At 48.4% G+C, this 24084-nt stretch overlaps 1 protein-coding gene across 8 annotated transcripts in view; it reads left to right on the top strand.

Moving 5' to 3' along the window:
• EPS15L1 (epidermal growth factor receptor pathway substrate 15 like 1) overlaps positions 1-24084 on the top strand; it is a 116652-nt gene that overhangs the window by 22077 nt on the left and 70491 nt on the right. For 7 of the 8 annotated variants that reach the window (XM_063599991.1, XM_063599992.1, XM_063599989.1 and 4 more), the window contains exons 2-8: positions 7718-7759; positions 7956-8045; positions 9026-9073; positions 12052-12147; positions 12917-12979; positions 15428-15553; positions 21007-21066. In XM_063599991.1, the coding sequence (XP_063456061.1) occupies positions 7718-7759; positions 7956-8045; positions 9026-9073; positions 12052-12147; positions 12917-12979; positions 15428-15553; positions 21007-21066 (525 nt within the window). Of the gene's footprint in view, positions 1-7717; positions 7760-7955; positions 8046-9025; positions 9074-12051; positions 12148-12916; positions 12980-15427; positions 15554-21006; positions 21067-24084 lie in introns of those variants that run through there. The other variant, XM_063599990.1, reaches the window with a different exon arrangement.

Genomic DNA, 24084 nt, shown 5'->3' with positions numbered 1-24084 from the left:
TCATTTTAATGATGTTATGTGATGGAATTATTCAGTATGTAACCTTTGAGGTTTGGCCTTTGTCATTCAGCATAATTCTCTGGAGAGTCATCCAGATTATTGCATGTGTGTCAGCCGTTCATTCCTTTTCATTGCTGAGTAGTATTCCATGGTGTGCTTGGACCACAGTTTGCTGAACCACTCACTTATTGGAGGACATCCGGGGTGTTACCAGCTTGGAGCAGTGACATATAAAGCTGTGGCCAACACTGCATACAGGATGTGGTATGAACATGACTCTTCATTTCTCCCGGGTAAATGCCCAGGACAGTTGCTGGTTCATGTGGTAGTTTCATGTTGTGTTTAGTTTTTTTTGTTGTTGTTGTTTTTAAGAAACTGCCAGTCTGTTTCCAGAGTCACCGTACCTTTTAACTTTCCCGTCAGCAGTGTATGAGTGGCCCAGTTTGCCTGCATCCTCACCAGCATTTGATGTTGTCACTATTTGTTATTTTAGCCACTCTGATAGCGTGCAGTGGCATCTCACTGTGGTTTTAATTTGCATTCTCCTTTTCGCTAATGATGTTAAACATATTTTCATATGTTTATTTGCCATCTGCTATGTTTCCTCTTTGGTAAAATGTCTTTTTGCCTTCAGATCTTTTGCCCATGTTCTTTTCTTCTTCGTGTTTTTGTTTGTTTGTTTGTTTTTTAAGAAATCAGATCTTGTTATGTTGCCCAGGCTGGTCTTGAACTCCTGGGATCAAGCAATCCTCCTGCTTTGGCCTCCTGAGTAGCTGGGACTACAGGTGTGCACCACCATGCCTGGCTAGTTTTTTAATTTCATGTAGAGATGGGGTCTCACTGTGTTGCCCAGGCTGGTCTTGAACTCCTGGGCTCAAGCGGTCCTCCTGCTTTGGCCTCCCAAAGTGCTGGGACTACAGGTACGCACCACCATGCCTGGCTTGCCCATGTTTTAATTTGATTGTTTTCTTTTTTATGCTGTTGAATTTGAGAGCTCTCTAGTATATATTTTAGGTAGTAGTCCTTTGTTGGATATGTGCTTTGCAAACCTTTCTTTCTAATCTGTAGCTTGCCTTTTCATCTTTTTATCTGGCTTTTTTTTTTTGAGACGGAGTCTTGCTCTGTCACCCAGGCTAGAGTGCAGTGGCACAATCTCGGCTCACTGCAACCTCTGCCCACTGGGTTCAAGCAGTTCTCCTGGCTTAGCCTCCTGGGTAGCTGGGATTACAGGTGCACACCACTACACCCAGCTAATTTTTTTGTATTTTTAGCCATGTTGGCCAGGCTGGTCTTGAACTCCTGACCCTAGGAGATCCGCCTACCTCGGCCTCCCAATGTGCTGGGATTACAGGTGTGAGCCACCGTGCCCGGCCTTTTTTTTTTTTTTCCTTTTTTTTTTTTAATACGGAATTTTGCTCTTATTGCCCAGGCTGGAGTGCAATGGTGCGATCTCGGCTCACCTCAACCTCCGCCTCCCGGGTTCAAACGATTCTCCTGCCTCAGCCTCCCGAGTAGCTGGGATTACAGGCATGCGCCACCATGCCTGGCTAATTTTACATTTTTAGTAGAGACCGGGTTTCTCCATGTAGGTCAGACTGGTCTTGAACTCCCAACCTCTGGTGATCCTCCTGCCTCGGCCTCCCAAAGTGCTGGGATTACAGGCATGAACCACCACGCCAGGCCTTACATGGCTCTTTCACAGTGCAAACATAAAGTTTGTCTGCCAATCTTTCCTTTTGTGAATTGGGCTTTTGGTGTCAAGTCTAAGAACTCTTTGCTTTGCCCTAGATCCTGAGGATTATGTTTTACATTTGAATTCATGATCCACTTTGAGTTACATTTTGTACGAGCCATAAGACTTTTAGTTCGAGGCCCATGTTTTTCCTATGGATGCCGATTGCTCCAGTGCCCTTTGTGGAAAGGCTTTCCTTCCTCCTGAAATACTTTTGCACCTTTGTCAAGAAATCCACTGGGCATATCTGTGTGTGTCTGTTTCTCAGATTCTCCATTCTGTTCTGTGCATTACTGTCTGTGCCCGCCCCCTGCCAATACTCCACTGTCTTAACTACTCTAGCTATAGAGTCAGTCTTGAAATCAGGTAGACTGACTCTTTCCACTTTATTATTATTTTTCAGAATTGTTTTAGCTTCTCTGCCTTTTTTTTTTTTTTTTTTTTCCGAAGATGAAGTCTCGCTCTGTCGCTCAGGCTGGAGTGCAGTGGTGTGATCTCGGCTCACTGCAGCCTCCGCCTCCCAGGTTCAAGTGATTCTCCTGCCTCAGCCTCCGGAGTAACTGGGATTACAGGCACCTACCACCATGCCTGGCTAATTTTTGTATTTTTAGTAGTGATGGGGTTTCATCCTGTTGGCCAGGCTGGTCTTGAACTCCTGACCTGAGGTGATTCACCCACCTTGGCCTCCCTAAGTGCTGGGATTACAGGTGTGAGCCAGAGTGCCTGGCCCTGTAATACTTAAATTACTAGTGAGATGGAACATTTTCTTTCTAACTTTGCTGCATCTCTTCTTTCTGAATTGCCTCTCTCTTCTCTTTGCTCATTTTTAATTGAGATGTCTTTTTCCTTGTGATTTGGAGAAGCTCTCTTTTCACTTGCCAAGTCTTCTCCTTCTCTTGGTAACATTTACCTTAGCTCTGCTATAGAAACCTCTGATGGAGCAGTTGGAGAGAGCTGCCCATCCAGTCCAGGAAGGTTAGACATGCCCCAGAGTTTCCCTGATGCCTTTTGAATGTTTTGAGTCAAGTCCCAGTTCTGCCCCATGCTTGCCACATGACTGAGCCAGGTTACCTCACCCGCAGAATGTGGGCCGGCCTGCCGGGAGGGCTGGGCTCACATCGGGTGATGGTTGTGCAAGGCCTGTGGGGGACTCTAAGGGGAAGGCAGAAATGGAAGGATTATCAAGCAAGCTCTACTCCGGGCTATGTTTTTGCATCCATATGTTTTTCTAAGTAGGAACTCAGACTGAGATGTGTTTCAGTGTTATATGCCTAACTTCCTGCAAAACTTGGCAGTGGCATTGAAAAACATAGCCATTATGGGGTCTCAGCTTTCCTGGGGAAATGGCAGGTCATCGAAAACACTGACTTTCAAGTCCATTTATATGCTCAAATTGAGTGTTGCCTTTTGACCTCTTCTGTTTAATAAAATCCTCCAGCACGTCATCACGGATGTGCATTTTCCCAGGCCAGCATATGCATGAGGCTGTCCTGTGGTCCGGTGCCCAGCCCTGTGACACCCGGGCTGTCATTACAGGGTGCACAGTAGGCGAGGGTCTGACTCCAGGACCACCTATCCTGGGTGCTTCACTGACTGTTGCTCATTGGCTGTTGTGGTCCTGAGTAGGGCAAACTCAGTTTCCCCACCTGTCAACTGGACTAGTAATATTACCTGCCCTTTAGCATTGTCGGGAGGATGAGAGGTACTGGATAGGAAACAAGGGATTATAGGCACTTCTCTGAACATTTTACAGTGAAAATGGATTGCTTTCCAAAAGTCATTTTGAACCAAGGCTGATGATCGTTGGTTTGTTTTGCACAAGAGCGCGTACTTTGCTAGCAGAGTGAGAGTGAGAGTTTGGGCAGGAGGCAGCCAGGCATGAAGATGTAGGAGGCGTCCTGCCCTTGGCCACGTGCGGGGATCAGAGTTGGGTGAACTCTGCTTAGGAGTCGTTAGAACACAATCCTGAGACAGTTTCTTCTCCGAGGTGGTTCTGCTGGGTTTCTCCATCTCAACTGCTGTTGTCCTGGGTTACAGTTACAGGCGCTTGTGTGAATTGTGGTGTTTTAAAGCCTTCAGAGCAGAAGGATGTGAACTTGTCCTTCTCCTTGTGCCCCTCTCTCTCTGTCATCCCACTTGTAAATTGTTTCTGGGCTGGAGGATAAGTGAGGAGGCCACAGGAACTTTGCATGTTGTCTCTTAGCATTTTGAGTTAGGAAGAGCAACTGAAAGACCGAGCTGAAAGCTACACTGAACCTCATCAACAATTCACACACTGCAGAGGCGAAGATGGCGTCTTCTCAGCACAGTGGGCTGGGTCAGGAGAACACATTGGGTCAGCTCTGCTGCACTTCCTTCCATTCCTACGGCCATCCTGGTGCCACCTGCAGCCTCTTACGGTGCAGGCCTCATCCCCTGGTGCGTCCCCTCTCTGCCGTTGCCTCGGGCTTGGCCCCAGGCTCACTTTGGGGTCAGACATGGGTGGGCAGCTCCAGAGGCTGCTCTCAGCACACAGAGGGCTCTTTCCCAGTAGCTGTGAATCTTCCTTTTGGGGGCCAAGAGGTCTCTGCACAGGGGCCAGTGACAGACTGCCTGGGGCTGGGGATTCATGTCATTAGCAACATGTGTCTTCAGTTCTGTCGCAATGACATATCAGGGCAGCGTGCAGGTGTGACTCCATTGTTCCCGGGAAGAAGCCTGGCATAAGAGGAAGTGGCAGTTGGGGCCTGGTGCTTTACCTTCTTTCTTCCCCCTTCTGCTTTTGCATATGCAAAACCTGACATATGTGTAATTAGATCAAAACCTCTGACCACTGTCATTGTTTCAGGTTACCCAGATGGACTCCCGTGGTGATGAGCAATGGTTGAGCCATACTCCCTGGGCTTTCCCTCAGCTGTAGGTCTTTTGAGAGTGACATCCGGTGGTCATCAAGTGTTCGAGCCGGATGAGCCTTTAGCATGGATGGGCAGAGGTTGGAGCTCTGGGCTGTGTCCTTCAGCGACTCTTCTGGATTAGTCCGGGCCTTGTTTCTCTTGGTTGCGGATCTTGTTGCTCATTAGCGCCTGGGAAGTAGAGCAGATATTTAATATCCCTGCATGCCTCAAAGACTGAAACCCTTTTTTTCCCACTGGAATCACAGTAGCTTGGAAACCTCTTTCCCTTGCTTCTCATGAGATTATTAAAAAACTCGCCTGGGGCTGGGCGTGGTGGCTCATGCCCGTAATCCCAGCACTTTGGGAGGCCAAAGCAGGCGGATCACCTGAGGTCAGGACCAGCCTGGCCAACACGGTGAAACCTCGCTTCTACTGAAAATACAGAAATTAAGTGGGCATGGTGGCACGCACCTGTAGTCCCAGCTACTCGGGAGGCTGAGGCAGGAGAATGGCTTGAATCCAGGAGTCAGAGATTGCAATGAGCTGAGATTGCGCCCCTGCTCTCCAGCTTGGGTGACAGAACAAGACCCTGTCTCAAAAAAAAAAAAAAAAACTCGACTGGAAATGTGCTTCAGATCCAGACCTCTCTGATCATTGGCAGGAAGGACACCTTTGTCATCTGAAGTGAGGGCCTCTGGAGTCTGTGAACCCATGGCAGGCGATGTGCTATTTGCTGCCTAGACCTGACCACTGTCACCTTTACTGACAGATGACAAACAGCCTGCCTGCCTTGGCCTCCTTTCTGTGGGTCTTCTTCCTCTGGGGAGACATATTTTGGAAATAAGCTGGAGTTTGAACCCAGAAGTTGACACAGGTGTGATGGCTGGACACTGTCATCTAACGAGGTTGTAAGATGTTAAGGGTGACAGCCACTCCTTCCTGTACCCCTCACCCAGGAATGGTGTCACTGCCTCCAAGCACGAGGGGGGCAGCCATCCGGGGGCTGCTGTTGCTATACACACTTACCTCCTACGTGTTTTCCATGATGTCTTTGTCTGTTTTAAAATGATGGCTCCTAAATCTCTGGCTTTTCTTGCTTTTTCATGTTATTCTAGTTTTTTCTGCTTTTTCAGTGTTTCCCCCTTTCTTTTCCTCTTTTTTTTTTTTTGACTTTTTCCCTCTCCCCTTTCAGATCTTTATGCTATTTTCCTTCTATTTTCATTTTGTCATGGTAGTTTTCTCTGTACTTTCACTTCTTCTTTTTTTTTTTGAGACGGAGTCTCGCACCGTCGCCTGGGCTGGAGTGCAGTGGCGCGATCTCGGCTCACTGCAATCTCTGCCTCCCGGATTAATGGAATTCTCCTGTCTCAGCCTCCTGAGTAGCTGGGATTACAGGCGCACACCACCACACCTGACTAATTTTCTGTATTTTTAGTAGAGATGGGGTTTCACTATGTTGGCCAGACTGGTCTTGAGCTCCTGACCTCGTGATCTGCCTGCCTCGGCCTCCCAAAGTGCTGTTTGGGATTACAACTTTCACTTCTTTATACATTCACAGGTGTTGGCGTCCCCCAGAGACGCTGACCATAATCTGGGCATTATTCTTTTTTTCTTTTTATTTTTGAGACAGAGTTTCACTCTTGTCACCCAGGCTGGAGTGCAGTGGTACGATCTCGGCTCACTGCAACCTCCGCCTCCTGGGTTCAAGCGATTCTCCTGCCTCAGCCTCCCAAGTAGCTGGGATTACAGGTGCATGCCACCACGCCTGGCTAATTTTTGTATTTGTTGTAGAGATGGGGTCTCACTTTGTCATGTTGGCCAGGTCTCGAACTCCTGACCTCAGGTGATCTGCCTGCCTTGGCCTCACAAAGTGCTGGGATTACAGGCGTGAGCCACTGCGCCCGGCCTGGGCATTATTTTTAGCTTCAAATGACCCTTTGTAGCACAACAATATGCAAGTGGTGGGTGCGTATTGGTTCAAATCCAATGACTATAACTGGAAGGAGTCTACGTCCCCCTGGTTTTATTCATTGTGAGAAATTGTACAACAGCAGTCCAAGAATTTGTTGGATAAACACTGTAATCGTGCCCCCAAGATAGTCCTCTTTTCCCTGCCCAGTTCTATTCTCTTTAGCTGTTTACACATCCATTCTGTATAATTAGGTGTCATTGTGCATTCTTCACTTTTATCGCTTATTACATCAGCGGCAGGTTTGTGTGCTCTTTTTTCACCTCACTCACTAAAACACCAACACGCGTAAACTTTTACAGCCAGCATTTCAGGGACTGCATAATTCCCCACCAGGTTGGCACACTCCCCTGGGTGTCCCTCCCCTTCCCTGGAAGACGTCTGGCAGAGCTCAGGACACAGCGGGAAGTGTCTGGACTTGGCCGCCAGCCAGGCTGGATCCAGGTGTGGCCTCTGGTGGCCCCGATTAGCTGCGTGACCCTAGATGGGGAAGTGACCTCTAAACAGCGATGTCTTGGGGCTCTGAGGTGTCGGGAAGTGGAATATCTTCAGTGCCAAGCTGAGGACACTGCACTTCCTTCCTGGCCTGGTGGGAACAGTTACTGGCCAGCGCTCTCCGGGCGCGGGCTGGTCAGTGCACGTCTCTGAGCACTCAGGTAGCTGGAGGAGGATGGATGGGATGGTTGAGAACCAGACCCAGGCCAGGGAAACTGGTCGAAAGCTTGCAGGCCTGGTGATTTATGATAACGCGTGGAAACTTCTTTTCTGATTCCGGAGCCAGAGAACAATCTCAGAGGATAGAGTGTCCTTTCCCTCTGAGCTCTCGGAGCTGAAATCCCTTTGCTCAGTGAATGGAAATTGACACTGGGCTGCTGCTGCTGTTTCCTGAGTGACTATATTGTTTGCCCTAGAATCAGGATTTATTAAAGAACATTAAGCTTACTTTTTCTAAATCAGGTAAGCATAATAATATCTGTGTCTGAAGATAAACTGAATTCTGTGTTCAGAGGATGTTTAAAGTGCATGCATTTTGACTCTAACTATCATCATATATTTTGGTCATGACAAAATTGAGGGGGCAACCCTTTTTTTCCCCAAGGGGTTGTGTTCACTTTTGACCAATATCTGTGGTTTCATTTACAGATTCCCACTGGAAATTCGTTGTATGAATCTTATTACAAGCAGGTAAGTTTAGCTGATGTCTCTTCAGATGGAACTAGAGCATGCCTGAGCTGAAAGCACAGTACAGAATAGAAGCCCGGCTGAGCGGCCTTTTGTCCTTTTCTGTTCACTGTCAGCGGATAGTTAGCGTGGCGGGTGCCACTTCACCTGCTGCTGCATTTGCTGAAAAGTTATTTTGCCTCTTGGTCTCCCATTTCAGGTCGATCCGGCATACACAGGGAGGGTGGGGGCGAGTGAAGCTGCGCTTTTTCTAAAGAAGTCTGGCCTCTCGGACATTATCCTTGGGAAGGTATGTGAAGATGAATAGTGATTTCTCTTCTGTGGCTGCCCTCACAGCTCCCCCCGCAGGTCAGGGCCAGCCTGTGCAGGCCTCCTTCCATGGGGCCCGGCCTCCTGGGTAGTGGCCTGGTCGCTGCAGACCTCTCAGGCTGCAGCTGGTGGATCCAAATGCCCAGGTGGCAGCCCCCACCACTACTTTGGTAGCAGATAAGAAACCCGAGTACTTTTGGGGTCTTGATAGCTTGTGGACTTTTTTTTTTTTTTTTTTTTGAGACAGAGTTTCGCTCTTGTTGCCTAGGCTGGAATGCAGCGGCGCGATCTCGGCTCACTGCAACCTCCTCCTCCCGGGTTCAAGTGATTCTCCTGCCTCAGCCTCTTGAATAGCTGGGATTACAGGCGCATGCTACCACACCCGGCTAATTTTTTTTTTGAGACATTCTTGCTCTGTCGCCCAGGCTGGAGTGCAGTAGCGTGATCTCAGCTCACTGCAAGCTCCACCTTCTGGGTTCACGCCATTCTCCTGCCTCAGCCTCCCGAGTAGCTGGGACTACAGGCATCTGCCACCACGCCCGGCTAATTTTTTGTATTTTTAGTAGGGACGGGGTTTCACTGTGTTAGCCAGACTGGTCTCGCACTCCTGACCTCAGGTGAATCGCCCACCTTGGCCTCCCAAAGTGCTGGGATTACAGGCGTGAACCACCGCACTTGGCCACTTGCGGACTTTAGTTGGGGGAAGAAGGGTGTCATAAACACCATTGGCTTGGGAGCTGAGTGCACCTGGATGTCCTCTGGGCCCTGCCGCTGACTGGCTGCGCACCCCTGGGCAGATCATTCACCTGCTCTGAATTGGCTTCTTCATCTGCAGGACAACCTGGGGACAGTCACTCCTGCCCCGCAAGGCCAGTGATGGGGTGGTGGCGGCTCTGGTTTTTGTTAACACGTGGACAGTGATCGGCAGTCATGCTTATGAGCATTTTTGTGTTTCCGCAGATATGGGACTTGGCCGATCCAGAAGGTAAAGGGTTCTTGGACAAACAGGTATATACACATGTACACAGAGCAAGTGGAGGGGCTGGGCAGAGCCCCCAGGCTGGGTGACCTCCACGGCTCCTTCCACATTCCTCCACTGTCAAGTATTACTAGGCATGAGCACAGCTGTCAAACTTAACACGGGAAGTTTTCATTTTGAAATAAAGGTCTTTTAAACACTTGGAGCCATCTTTCATGGCTAGTGTATCTTTTATTTATTTATTTATTTATTTTTCTTTTAATGTTTTGTAACCTTACATGTGATTAAAGTGTTGTCCAGACTTTTTATTTTGGACCAGTCTCTCGTGGAAGTTGCACAAATAGCTTGGAGGGTTCCTGTGTATCTTTTGCCAGCTCTCCCCAGTGATGGTGTCTTACATAACCACAGCACAGTGATCAGAGCCAGAAAATAACATTGGTGTTATTTTTTATTTTTTTGACATGGAGTCTCACTCTGTTGCCCAGGCTGGAGTGCAGTGGTGCAATCTCGGCTCACTGCAACCTCCACCTCCCAGGATCAAGTGATTCCCCTGCCTCAGCCTCTGGAGTAGCTGGGATTACAGGCGAGAACCATCATGCCTGGCTAATTTTTGTATTTTTAGTAGAGATAGTGTTTCACCATCTTGGCCAGGCTGGTCTCGAACTCCTGACCTCAGGTGATCCGCCCACCTCTGCCTCCCAAAGTGCTGGGATTATGGGCATGAGCCACCACGCCCAGCCACATTGGTGTTATTAATGTAACAAAGTAGACATTGGTGTAACTTTGACTAAAGGCCTTAATCAGAGTTTTTTTTTTTTTTTTTGAGACAGAGTCTAACTCTTGCCCAGGCTGGAGTGCAGTGACATGATCTCGGCTCATTGCAGCCTCTGCCCTCTGGATTCACAAGATTCTCATGCCTTAGCCTCCACAGTGAAAACCCCATCTGAAAAAAAAAAAAAAAAAATCTGAAATCTGAAACTCTTCTGATCCCAAGCATTTGGGATGAGGAATACTCAGCCTGTACTTATAAGTGATTTTAAGTGGTCGTAGATGGCCGTTTTGTTAGAAGGGACCTTGTTTGTGCTGTGCCATGACTTGTGATCCAGTCTGTCAGGAAGCCCCCTTCACTTGTACCTCCCTTCTTTGAGGTTCATGGTGCATGTCTGCATGTTTGTTGTTTTGTTTTTTTATTTTTTATTTTTTGAGCCTCGCTCTGTTGCCCAGGCTGGAGTGCAGTGGTGCGATCACTGCTTACTGCAGCCTCGATCTTCTGGGTTCAAGTGATCTTCTGCCTCAGCCTCTCGTGTACCTGAGGCCACAGGCACACACTGCCACACCTGGCTAATTTTTATTTTTTTTTTGTAGAGACGAGGTCTCACTATGCCCAGGTTGGTCTCAAACTCCTGTGCTCAAGCAATCCTCCCATCTTGGCCTCCCTAAGTGCTGGGATTATAGGCATGAGCCACCGTGCCCGGCCTCATGTCTGCATGTTAAAAGTTCTGAGAATTCCTATGGAAAAGAAATTTGGCTTTGCTTAATGCAGTTCCTCTAAACTTACTTAATTCCTTTTTCTTTTTTTCTTTACTATTTATTAATTTTTCTCTTTTCTCAGACCTTGCAGGGATGAAAGGTCCCCTTTTCTCAAAACCCTCTTATGATCCTCTACACTCTGCAAGGGCTTCTGAGGACAGCAGGCTGAGAAAGGCCGATCCTAGCACTTATCTCTTTGAAGACACTTTTAAAACTGTTAACAGTATTTATAGCTTTAAAAGTATCCATGTTCTTAGGCCAGTTAATAAAAAAAAAAAACAAGCTAAGTGATCCCTCACAAGTCCACTGAGCCTTTGTGTGGTGGGTCCTGGGTTAGGAGGGAGGCACCTGACAGCCTAGTTCAACTTCCTTCCCGTGTCTAGGTGGGGTCCACGTCAGGCCACTGGGGGTGGGCAGGGGACGTTCCATTCAACGAGGCCGAGGGGATCGTGGTGAACCACAGATATGAGTTTCTGACCAACCGTGTGTATTTATGACTGCTTTAAAAAAAATTCAACACATAGCCAGGTGCAGTGGCTCATACCTGTAATCCTAGCTACTCAGGAAGCTAAGGCAGGAGGACAGGAATTTGAGACCAGCCTGGGCAACATAGTGAGATCCCACCTCTAAAAAAATAAATAAAAACTTAGCTGGGCATAGTGGTGCACACCTGTGGTCCCAGCTACTCAGGAGGCTGAGGCAGGAGGATCGCTTGAGCCCATGAGTTTGAGGTTGCAGTGAGCTGTGATTGCGCCACTGCACTCTGGGTGACAGAGTGAGACCCTATCTCTAAAACAAACAAAAATTCGGCACATATTTGGTCCATCATTCGTAACCTTAACCATGTTTAACTTTGTTGCTTTATACAACCTAACATTTCCTAAATGTTGGGAGCTCATAGTTTTTGGAAAATATATGCATCTGAAATTTTACAGATTTCCAGATGCAGTGGAATAAGTCCATTTTATTTTATTTTATTTATTTATTTTGAGACGGAGTTTTGCTCTTTTTGCCCAGCCTGGAGTGAAGTGGCATGATCTTGGCTCACTGCAGCCTCCACCCTCTGGGTTCAAGTGATTCTCCTGCCTCAGCCTCCCAAGTAGCTGGGATTTCAGGCACCTGCCACCACGCCTGGCTGATTTTTATGTTTTTAGTAGAAATGAGGTTTCGCCATGTTGGCCAGGCTGGTCTCGAACTCCTGACCTCAGGTGATCCACCTGCCTCGGTCTCCCAAAGTGCTAGGATTACAGACATGAGCCACCACACCTGGCCAGGATAAGTCCATTTTAGTGTATTCATTTAAGCGATGTCCCCAAGGTGAGTCCAGTTCAGCCCAACGCTCCAAGGGGTTTTTGCACGGATGGTCTTCATTGTTGAAGTGCACATCCTCTTTCCCTGAAGCCTGCTGTTAGAGACAGCTCCCCCTACCCTCACTGGCGATGTGCTGTTTACTCCTTCCCTTTCTTTGGACTTGCAGGGTTTCTATGTTGCACTGAGACTGGTGGCCTGTGCACAGAGTGGCCATGAAGTTACCTTGAGCAATCTGAATTTGAGCATGCCACCGCCTAAATTTGTGAGTGTCCAAGTCCTTCAAGTTCACATTCTTCTAATACCAGATGTGTGTGTGTGTGTATGTGCATGTGTGTATGTGCATGTATATTTCCATGTTTTCTCTAGCCTTCCCCTTTTATTGTGGTGAAATTCACATAATAGAAAATTAATAATTTTAAAGTGAACTATTTAGTGGTATTTAGTGCATTTACAGTGTTGTGTCTTCATTACCTCTGTCTAGCTCCAGAACATTTTCATCCCCCCGCAAGGAGACCCCATCCACATTAAGTAATCACTCCTTGTCTCCCCCTCCCAGTTGCTGGCAACCACTAATTTTATTTCTGTCAATGGATTTGCCTGTTCTGGACATTTCCTATCAATGGATTCTCTAACATGGTCTTTTGTGTCTGGCCTGTCTCTCAGCATCGTGTTTTCAGGGTTCATCCATGTTGTAGAATGGATCAGTGTTTCCATATTCCATTTACTGGATGGACCACATCTTTATCCATTCATCTCTCTGGACATGTGGGTTATTTCCACCCTTTTGACTGTTGTGAATAGTGCTGCTACCAGCATTCATGTACAAGGATTTGTTTGGACATCCGTTTTTAATTCATTTGAGTCAATACGTAGGAGTGGAATTGCTGGGTCATGTGGTGATTCTGTGTTTAATTTTGTGAAGTCTTCCCTTTTTTGAAAGCACTTTGAAACGTGTATCCTTTTCAGCAAACCCACCCACCTATGATTTAATTCTGTGCCAGCCACAAAGGAATGTTTCTCTCTCTTCTCAGCACGACACCAGCAGCCCTCTGATGGTCACACCGCCCTCTGCAGAGGCCCACTGGGCTGTGAGGGTAAGTGAACGGGAATAGCTCCCTCCTTGGCTCTCCTTCAGATAGAATTGTTCCAGCAGTTGTTCTAGAATTGTTCTGGAATTGTTCTAGTTTGATGTTGTTCAGAACATTTTATAGGATGATTGTGTCAGCTCTTCTGTCTCAGTGTGAGTGGCCACAGCACTTGGATGAAACGCCTCTTCTAATGAACACCTTTTACAAAGGCTGTGGCCCTTCACTGGAATTGGGAGTTGCCTACCTGGACAACTAAGTGTCAGGAGTGGGATTATTAAAGGGCTGCAGTTTAAATCTTGCATCTTTAGGTCACATTCTGTGGTTTTTGCTGCTTGTGTTGGTTATTCAGAATAGAAGAGGAAACGGTGAGAGCTTGCAAGCACGTGGACCCCCAAATGTGTCCCTTGCTTTCTGGCTTCTTTCCAGCCACTTTGCATGTTACCATTCTTTCCTCCCTGATGTTCTGATTGCTTTGTGAAAAGCCTCTCTCAGCACTTGAAGTGTTATTTTTAAAACAGAGGATGTTGTGGCTGGAAAGATAAGCTACTGCTTCCAGAAAGAAGAAAAAAAACGAGGGCTGTCTTCTAAGTACAGAATTCCTTCTAAAGGAAGTGAGCATGGTCCCTCCAGATAACATGAGGCCTCCTCACCTTCCCTTCACTTTCAGACTGTCACATTTCCTCACGTTTATGTGGCTTAAATCCTGACATGAATAACACTCTTGCTCTCAAATAAAGGTCCCAAGCACTTTCGTCCCATGTTTACACGGTTGGTTTGCTCCCTTCTTGGAGAGGTCATGGGCTGGGTGGGGGTATCTGTGCAGGGAGAGGACATGAAGATATGTCATGTGACCGAGGAGTCATGCAGTCACCTCTGTCATCAAGCACTTTGCCAGTGGCAATCACTGTGGTGAAGGGTTTCTCCCTGTCACCCAGAGCATTGTGTGGACTTTGAAAAAGAGCTACTTTGTCATGGGAAACAGTGCCAAGAGATCTTATACTTTAAAATGTGATGGCTCTTTTCCACCAGGGGTTATGTCCAGGCCTCACTGGAAGAGCTGGGACTGAGGGGCCTGGGGACCTCGCAGAGAGGAGTCAGGGAGCGCAGGACCAGATGCTGTAATTGGGGTGTACTGTGGTCAAGAGAGATTCTGCATTCCATTCACAGCCACAGTCAGAAAGAACAAGCCCGAAGTGCCAAGTGTTTGTTTCCGTTGTGAACATTTCTGGGCTTCTGAAGGCACTGAGTCAGCAAGTCCGATGGCCAGGAGAGGATCCCAGGCCCCCGAGAAAGACCTGCAGCGCTCAGCTTCTTAGCACCAACAGCCGTGAGAGCATGCGGTGTCTGCTGGTGATCTCATCTCTGTGACTGAGGGCTCTGTCTTGGTTTTTGTCTTTTAAAAATTAAAAAATTTTTATTGTGGTTGAAAGACACATCACGTAACATTTACCATCTTAACCATTTCTAAGTGTACAGTTCAGGAATGTTAAGTTTCCTTTGGAGGGTGGAACAGACTGGAAGCCACTGCCTCACTCATGGCCCCTTTTACGGGCTGCCTGCCCTGTGTCTTTCAGAACAGCAGGAACTGTGACTCCCCATCCTAATGCTGCACCTTCCCTCTGTTCATGAAGAGCTATTCCTATTTACGTATTAATTTATTTACCATTAGAAATGGAGGGCTTCCTGTATGTGGCCGGGCTTGGTGGCTCACACCTGTAATCCCAGCACTTTGGGAGGCCGAGGCAGGCGGATCACTTGAGGCCAGGAGTTCAAGACCAACCCGGCCATCATGTTGAAACCCCATCTCTACAAAAAATACAAAAATTAGCCGGGCGTGGTGGCGCATGCCTGTGATCTCAGCTACTCGGGAGGTACGAGTGCTGAGGCACGAGAATTGCTTGAACCTGGGAGTCGGAAGTTGCAGTGAGCTGAGATTGTGCCACTACACTCCAGCCTGGGCAACAGAGCAAGATTTTTGTCTCAAAAAAAGAAAAAAGAAAAAAAAAAAAGAGGACTTCCTGTACTTTAAGTTGATTTTGATAATTATTTGCTCAAGCACTAACATCTGCTCACACTTTTGTCTTTCTGGTACAAGTGGGCTCCTTGGAGGCAGGTGAGACTGATCTTTGTCTCCCTGCAAAGACGCTGCCCCACCATGGGAGACTCCTGCCACACTCAGGCAGCAGCTAGGACGAAGAACAAGACCCGGGGCCAGGGCCTCCCTCCTGAGGACCTTGGCTCCCAGATCCGAGGTTGCCATAACGTTATTTCCTTCAGGGTATATGTTCACTTTGGAAACCAAGGGGCCAAGACTGTTCTAAGATCATTTTGTGCTTTTAGCCAAGGGTGATGATGGGTCCGTGGCCATTTTCACTTGGCTTTCGGTCAGAGCTCGGTCTGGACACTCACACAGGTGCGCTCTCCTACTTACTCGGGCTATTTCTTTCCAACTAGGTGGAAGAAAAGGCCAAATTTGATGGGATTTTTGAAAGCCTCTTGCCCATCAATGGTTTGCTCTCTGGAGACAAAGTCAAGCCAGTCCTCATGAACTCAAAGCTGCCTCTTGATGTCCTGGGCAGGGTAAGTGGGCCACGGGCTTGGTTCTTCTGCACTCAGTGTCCCTGCTGTGTGTGGGCGCCACTGTTCCCTTTCCCCACGGTGCTTACAAGGCTCTTGCTCTGTTTTCTCCCTGTGCCATCAGGGGCTTTCATCAGCGCTCCTGTGGGTCCAGCCCCAGCTGGCTCAGGGCTTCCTAGGGTGTGGCTTACAGTGTTCACCCAGTCCCTGGGGAAGGTGCCAGAATCCTTCCACTTCACAGATGAGGAGGTGGACTCAGAAGTGAAATTGCTGCCTGGGGCTTTGGGACCAGTAGAGCTCAATCTTAAGCTCCCCAACCTGGGCTTTCCCCCTTTCCATTGTGCTGAATGTGGGAATGTGTGTCTGTGTCTATTTATTTATTTATTTATTTATTTATTTATGAGATGGAGTCTTGCTCTGTTGCCCAGGCTGGAGTGCAGTGGCACGATCTCGGCTCACTGCAACCTCTGCCTCCCCGGTTCAAGCAATTCTCATGCCTCAACCTCCCAAGTAGCTGGGATTACAGGTGCATGCCACCACGCCCAGCTAATTTTTGTATTTATAGTAGAGATGGTGTTTTACCATGTTGGCCAGGCTGGTCCCAAACTCTTATCTCGGATTCACCCGCCTCGGCCTCCCAAAGTGCTGGGATTACAGGCGTGAGCCACCACACCCGGGCTTTTTTATTTCTTTTTTTGAGTTTTTAGAGATGGGGTCTCACTGTGTTGCCCAGGCTGGTCTCGAACTGTTAGGCTGAAGCCATCCTCCCACCTCAGCCTCCGGAGTAACTGGGACTGCAAGAGCACCACCACTCCTGGCTCTTTTCTACTATTAATTACTGTTTTTCTTCCGATAAAGCTCAAGGTAAAAGTATTTTCAACTCTGCTGCAAATTTAGGAAAAATTTTATGCATTCTCTTTAAAGAAAGTCTTAGCCTGGTGCGGTGGCTCACGCCCGTAATCCCAGCACTTTGGGAGGCCGAGGTGGGTGGATCACTTGAGGTCAGGAGTTCGAGAACAGCCTGGCCAACATGGTGAAACCCTGTCTCTACTAAAAAAAAATACAAAAATTAGCCAGGCGTGGTGGTGTTCGCCTGTAATCCCAGATACTTGGGAGGCTGAGGCAGGAGAATCGTTTGAACCCAGGAGGTGGAGATTGCAGTGAGCTGAGATCGCACCACTGCACTCCAGCCAGGGCAACAGAGCGAGACTCTGTCTCAAAACAAAAACAAAAACAAAAAAACCCCTCAATTTAGGCTGGTGTGGCGGCTCATGCCTGTAATCCCAGCACTTTGGGAGGCTGGGGCAGGCAGATTACTTGAGTCCAGGAGTTTGAGTCCAGCTTGGGCAATATGGTGAAACCCCATCCCTACTGAAAAAAAAATACAAAAAACTAGCCAGGTGTGGTGGTGCGTGACTGTAGTCCCAGCTACTCTAGAGGTTGAGGTGGGAGAATCACACCTGAGCCTGGGAAGTCGAGGCTGCAATAAGCTGAGATCATGCCATGGCACTCCAGCCAGGGCAACCGGATTGAGACTCTGTTTAAAAAAATAATAATAATAATTAATTTTTTGTTTTGTTTTGTTTTGTTTGTGAGACAGAGTCTCGCTCTGTCACCCAGGCTGGAGTGCAGTGGCATGATCTCAGCTCACTGCAACCTTTCCTCCCAGGTTCAAGCAATTCTCCTGCCTCAGCCTCCCGAGTAGCTGGGATTACAGGCATGCACCACCACAGCCGGCTAATTTTTGTATTTGTATTTGTATTTTTATTTATTTATTTATTTATTTATTTGAGACACAGTCTCGCTCTGTTGCCCAGGCTGGAGTACAGTGGCGCAATCTCTGCTCACTGCAAGCTCCGCCTCCTGGGTTCACGCCGTTCTCCTGCCTCAGCCTCCCAAGTAGCTGGGACTACAGGCGCCCACCACCACGCCTGGCTAATTTTTCATATTTTTAGTAGAGATGGGGTTTCACCATGTCAGCCAGGATGGTCTCGATCTCCTGACCTCAGGTGATCCACCTGCCTCGGCCTCCCAAAGTGCGAGGATTACAAGCGTGAGCCACCGTGCCTGGCCAAATTAATTAATTTTAAAAGCCTCAATTTGTTTCTGTTAACTAAAAGTACAGTTGTCCCTTGGTATACTTAGGGGGATTGGTTCCAGGGCCCCTATCATACACCGAAATGTACGCATACTCAAGTCCTGCAAGCCCTGCACATACAAAAGTCGGCCCTCTGTATATTCGGGTTTCACGTCCCACGACTACTGTATTTTGTATCCACGTTTGGTTAGAAAAATACGAGCATAAGTGAGCTTGCACAGTTCAACAAACCATGTTGTTCAAGAGTCAACCGTGTTTTGCTTTATTTTGCGTTTTATTATTTTTATTTTTGATGATACATAATAGTTGTAGTGTGGGGTCCACGTGGTGGTTTGATACATGCACACAATGTGTAATCATCCCAGCAGGGTAATTAGCATATCCATCACCTCAAACACTGATCCTTTCTTTGTGTTGGGAACATTCAAATCTTCTCTTCTGGAAGACTCTGAAAGATATGATAAATTATTGTTAGCTATAGTTCCCCTGTTGTGCTGTTGAACTTTAGAACTTATTCCTTCTGGCCGGGCACGGTGGCTCACGCATGTAATCCCAGCACTTTGGGAGGCCGAGGCGGGCAGATCATGAGATCAAAAGATCAAGACCATCCTGGCCAACATGGTGAAGCCCCATCTCTACTAAAAATACAAAAATTAGCTGGGCATGGTGGCACACTCATGTAGTCCCAGCGACTCGGGAAGCTGAGGCAGGAGAATCGCTTGAATCTGGGAGGCAGAGGTTGCAGTGAGCCAAGATCATACCACTGCACTCCAGCCTGGGTGACAGAGTGAGACTCTGTCTCAAAAAAAAAAAAAAGAATGTATACCTTCTATCTAACCATAAATATAAGTATTATTTATTTATTAAAAAAATTTTTTTTTTTGAGATGAAGTCTCGCTGTCACCGAGGCTGGAGTGCACTGGCACCATCTTGGCTCACTGCAACCTCCGCCTCCCTGGTTCGAGCAATTCTCCTGTCTCAGCCTCCCAAGTAGCTGGGAACACGGGTGCACCCCATCACGCCCAGCTAATTTTTATATTTTTAGTAGAGATAGGGTTTCACCATGTTGGCCAGGCTGGTCTCGAACTCCTGGCCTCAGGTGATCCGCCTGCCTTGGACTCCCAAAGTGCTGGGATGGATGACAGTTGTGAGCCACTGTGCCCGGCCATGCATACATCTTTGTATCCATGCATCTATGCACCCATGTCCCTCCGCATCGCTATGATCCATTCATCTGTGTGTGCACATGCCCATGCAATGTATTTATCCACATCTGTGCATGCGTCTTTGTGCCCATACGTCTATGCTGCCATGTCCCCGTGTGTCCATATTTATACATTCATCCGTGCGCACTTGCATCCATGCTGTCATCCATCTGTGCATCCAGGCACTCACACATCATGCATCTGGTCAGTCATTCAGTAAGCATTTTTCAGAGCCTGCAGTGGACCATGCCTTATGCTGGGCAGTGGGAAGGTGGGGATAATTAGATACCATCAAAGAAGTCAAATAAGTAATAGCTAAGAGGCTGAGACTTATTTACTGAGGGCTTAGTATGTGCAGGCCGGGCCCTAGTGCTCTGCATGAAGACACACATCCAGCACTTGCAGCCCTCCTGTTAAGGACTGTGTCTCACACCCCTCCACCACCCATTTTTCAGATGGCGAAGCAGATCTTCAGGGTGGTTGGGAAGTCACCTTGGTCGCACAGTTGTGGAAGGGTGGAGAAGGGATGAGGTCCTACTGCGGACAGGGCGGGGCAGGGTCCAGTGTGCATTCTGGAGCAGCTGTCCCCAGAGCCTGCCCTCTTCACCTGCCCTGTCCATTAGACACCCCCACAGCATCCCTGATAATCACAGTTTGGCCCAGTGAGGGCAGTGGTGGAGGGGAGGGCCCCTGACCCACTCGAGCACGGGGAGCAGGGCAGCTGGGGAAGACTTTCTAGAAGAGGTGCCCCTGGTCACATCCTCCAGGGTGAGGGGGACTCTGGTGGAAGTCTGGGCATGTGGGCAACTTGAGTGAAGGCACAGAGGCCTCAGGCAGCCTGGCATGCCAGTTAGGGCCACAGCTCCCCCTGGACACTTCCACCCCCCAGGGGACATTGGGCAATGTCTGGGGACATTTTTGGTTGTCACACCTGGGTCGGGTGCTGCTGGCATCTGGTGGGTCAAGGCCAGGAATGCTGCTCACCACCCTGCAGTGCACGGCATGGCCCACACCCCAGAGCACGATCCAGCCCTAACAGGCAGTAGTGCCGAGGTGGGGAAGCCCTGGGCTGAGGGAGGACTGTGGAGCCAGAAAGGCCTGTTGGAGTCCTGGATCCCTGGCAAAGTAGGTGGAGGTCCCCGTGGAGTCTGTGGAGGCTGGGTTGGGGTGCAGGGACCTGCTACCGTCAGGGGCTCAGCAGCAGCCAGGTGACAGGGCCCCATCTGCCAGGCTGAGGAGCAGGGTGGGGCAGGGTCAGGTGTGTGTTCTGGAGCAGTTCCTGTGGTAGCCATAGGGACAAGACTGGGATAGGGAGGCCAGCTGGAGGCTCTTGGCTGTGTGGGCTGGTGAGGCCTGAGCCTCAGACGCAGCAGCGGAGGTGGAGAGGAGGACCAGATGTGAGAAACCTGCATGGACTGAAGCCCTGGTGATTGGCTGGAGAGAGGTGATGCTGACACATGAAGCATCATGGATAGAGCCACGGGCATCTGCTTAGATCCGGGGACTGGCAGCCTGCCCAGCGTTGGCCTGGCAGGCAGTGTGCCCATCCAGGAAGGCTGGCATGGGTCAGGAAGCTGGCAGTGTGATGGTGCTTGAGATCTGCACGTGTCTTAGGCACGCTCCAGAACCCACGCCTGCCTGCCTTCTCTTCAGCGCACTGAGTGGCCTGACACCTGTCTCACCATCCACTGCTGGGGAGACGAGACGAGACCCACAGACCTGCTCAGACATGAGCTCGCAGCCCTGCCCAGCTGAGAATGCAAGGGAGGGGTGGGGTTTGCAGGAGTGAGCATAGGGAGTGTGGGTGTTTAGGGCAACACCTGTACTCAATCAAAGCTGTCTTTTCTAAGATGTCTGTGTAAGACAATAAAGAAGAAACTCAGGGTAAGTTTAAAGTATAGCCTTTAAACTTATAATCTTATAATCAATATGATTATAATCATGATGATTGTCAGACCACAGATCTGGTAGTTGACAGTACTTCACAGGTGATGGTTTTTCTGAGAACTCGCAGACTGGTCCTGAAATGTATATTGACTGCCGTCTCCTGAGCCCAGTGAGTGCCACGGCTGAGAGTCTGAGTTGCGGCAGGTGGTCTCACTCTCACCCATTCCTTCCTCCCACAGTTACTCATGCTGGTCTCTCCCTTGCAGGTCTGGGACCTCAGTGACATTGACAAGGATGGGCACTTGGATCGAGATGAGTTTGCTGTGGTAAGTCCTGCTGTTTCCTCCCCACCCAGCCCAGGAAGGAAATGTGCAGTGCGCAGGGGTTGCTGGATTCGTTTGTCTTTCTCTCTTTTTTCTTTTCTTTTCTTTTCTTTTCTTTTCCTTTCCTTTTCCTTTCTTTTCCTTTCTTTTCTTTCTTTCTTTCTTTCACTTTCTTCCTCCCTCCCTCCCTCCCTCCTCCCTCCCTCTCTCCTCTCTCTGTCTCCCTCCCTCCCTCCTTCCTTCCTTCCTTCCCTCCCTCCCTTTTCTTTCTTTCTTTCTTTTTTTTTTTTTTAGACGGAGTCTCACTCTATCGCCAGGCTGGCATGCAGTGGCCCGATCTTGGCCAGGATGGTCTCCATCTCCTTCCTTGTGATCCACCCGCCTCGGCCTCCCAAAGTGCTGGGATTACAGGCGTGAGCCACTGCACCCGGCCTTCTTTCTTTCTTTCTTTCTTTTTTTTTTTTGATACGGAGTCTTGCTCTGTCACACAGGCTGGAGTACAGTGGTGTAATCTTGGTTCACTGCAGCCTCCGCCTCCCAGGTTCAAGCAGTTCTCTTGCCTCAGCCTCCCAAGTAGCTGGGATTACAGGCACCTGCCACTACGCCCACCTCATTTTTGTATTTTTAGTAGAGACGGTTTCACCATGTTGGTCAGGATGGTCTCGATCTCCTGCCTCATGATCCACCCGCCTTGGCCTCCCAAAGTGCTGGGATTACAGGCGTGAGCCACTGCACCTGGCCTTCTTTCTTTCTTTCTTTCTTTTTTTTTTGACACGGAGTCTTGCTCTGTCACCCAGGCTGGAGTGCAGTGGTGCAATCTTGGTTCACTGCAGCCTCCGCCTCCTGGGTTCAAGCAATTCCCATGCCTCAGTCTCCCAAGTAGCTGGAATTACAGGTGCACTCCATCACAGCCAGATAATTTTTTTGTATTTTTGATAGAGATGGGGTTTTACCATATTGGCCAGGCTGGTCTTGAGTTCCTGGCCTCAAGTGATCTGCCCGCCTCTGCCTCCTAAAGTGCTGGGATTACAGGCATGAGACACCACACCCAGCCTTCCTTCTTTCATTTTTTAAGTGTTTGTCTTGACATAGTTCTTTGTATGTAGGAAAGTTTCAGTATAGGTTGAGTATCCTTAATCTGAAAGTCTGAAACCAGAATGCTTCAAGATCTGACATTTTTTGAGCATCAACATGACACTCAAAGGAAATGCTCATTGAAGAATTTCAGATTTTGGATTTTTGGATTAGTAATGCTGAACCAGTAAGTGTAATACACACATTCAGAAATTCAGAAAACTCCAGAACTGAAACCCTGTGGTCCCAGGCATTTTGGATAAGGGATACTCAACCTGTAATACAGAGAATTATTTTTTGTTTTTGAGACAGAGTCTTGTTCTGTCACCCCAGCTCCAGTGCAGTGACGTGAACACCCTTGCTGCAGCCTCGAACTCAACTCAAGCGACCTCCCCCCTTGGCCTCCGACAGAAAATTCTTTTGAAAACTCTTCACTCAAATTTCCCAGTGTCACTAATTTCCTACATTTGTTTTATCTTTCTCCTCCCTTCTTCCTCCCTCCCTCCATCACTCTCTCGCCCTTCCCACTGCTGCACGAAGTTTTCCTGTGAACCATTTCAGAGTTAAGTTGCAGACATGATGCCTCTTCATCCACAAACACTTCAGTGCGTATTTCCTAAAAACAAGGACTTCTCTCACACATAACCATTATCCACTTCAAAATCAGGAAATTCACATCATAGCATTGCATTTATGATGTTTTCATTATATCCTGTATATACCCCTTATATTCTGTATGAGCGTGTCTATTATTATCTAATCCCAGGATACTACTCAGATTTTATCAGTTGTCCCAAAAATGTCCCTTGTGTCTAAAGAGAACCCAGTCCTGTGTGTTACATCCTGTTGTCTTTTGTCTTTTGTTTCCTGGGATCTAGAACAGTTCCTCCATCGCTCTTCGTGTCTCTTGACGTGGACTTTTTGTTTTTTTGTTGTTGTTGTTCTGTTTTTGAGAGGGAGTCTCACTCTGTCATCTAGGCTGGTGTGCAGTGGCATGATCTCAGCTCACTGCATCCTCCACCTCCTGGATTCAAGCAATTCTCCTGCCTCAGTCTTCCAAGTAACTGGGATTATAGGTGCCCACCACCACAGCCAGCTAATTTTTTTTTTGAATTTTTAGTAGAGATGCGGTTTCTCCCTGTTGGCCAGGCTGATCTTGAACTCCTGACCTCAGGTGATCTGCCCGTCTCGGCCTCCAAAGTGCTGAGATTACAGGCATGAGCCACCATGCCTGGTTTCAACGTGGACATTTTGAAGAGCACAGGCCAGCAGTTATGGAGTGTCCCTAGGCCTGGGCCTGGCTGCCAGGTCCTCTTGATGACCCAGGTCATGCACTCTTGTGAGACAGGAATCCCACGGAGGTCACACCCGCCCCACATGGGCCTCCCACCTGGGGGAACGTGATGTCAACATGTCTTCTTACTGCCATGTTGACATTCATCACTGGGTCAAGGTGGGTCAAGGTTGTGGGTTCCTGTGGGCAGTTGCTCTTTTTCCCTCTGTGCTCAGTTCATCTCTTGTGGGGGACGCCTTGATACGGTCAACACCCATGACTCTCAGACTCTTCCGTGAGAGTTCCACCATCGCTGATGAGTCTCGCCTTAATCTGGCAAGATTAATTATGATCATGGTGGCTGCCAAATGGTGATGTGCTAATCAAAACCATCATTCCTTGCACTTTTATTAGTTGGCCTTCCACAAGGAATTTATTTCTATGGCTGTGGCCTGCCTCATGGATGCATCCTCAGTTCCACTGTTTTTTGTTTTGTTTTGTTTTGTTTTATAGAGACAGGGTCTCGCTCTGTCACCCAGGCTGGAGTGCAGTGGCGCGATCACAGCTCACTGCAGCCTCCATCTCCTGGGCTCAGGCGATCCTCCCACCTTAGCCTCCCAAGTAGCTGGGACTACTCCTGAACGTCTTGAAGTACAGGTCTCTCTTCTGGTGTC

The sequence above is a fragment of the Pan paniscus genome, chromosome 20 (assembly GCF_029289425.2).
Source record: "Pan paniscus chromosome 20, NHGRI_mPanPan1-v2.0_pri, whole genome shotgun sequence".
NCBI classification, from domain to species: domain Eukaryota; kingdom Metazoa; phylum Chordata; class Mammalia; order Primates; family Hominidae; genus Pan; species Pan paniscus.
This window is presented reverse-complemented; position numbering and strand designations above follow the sequence as displayed.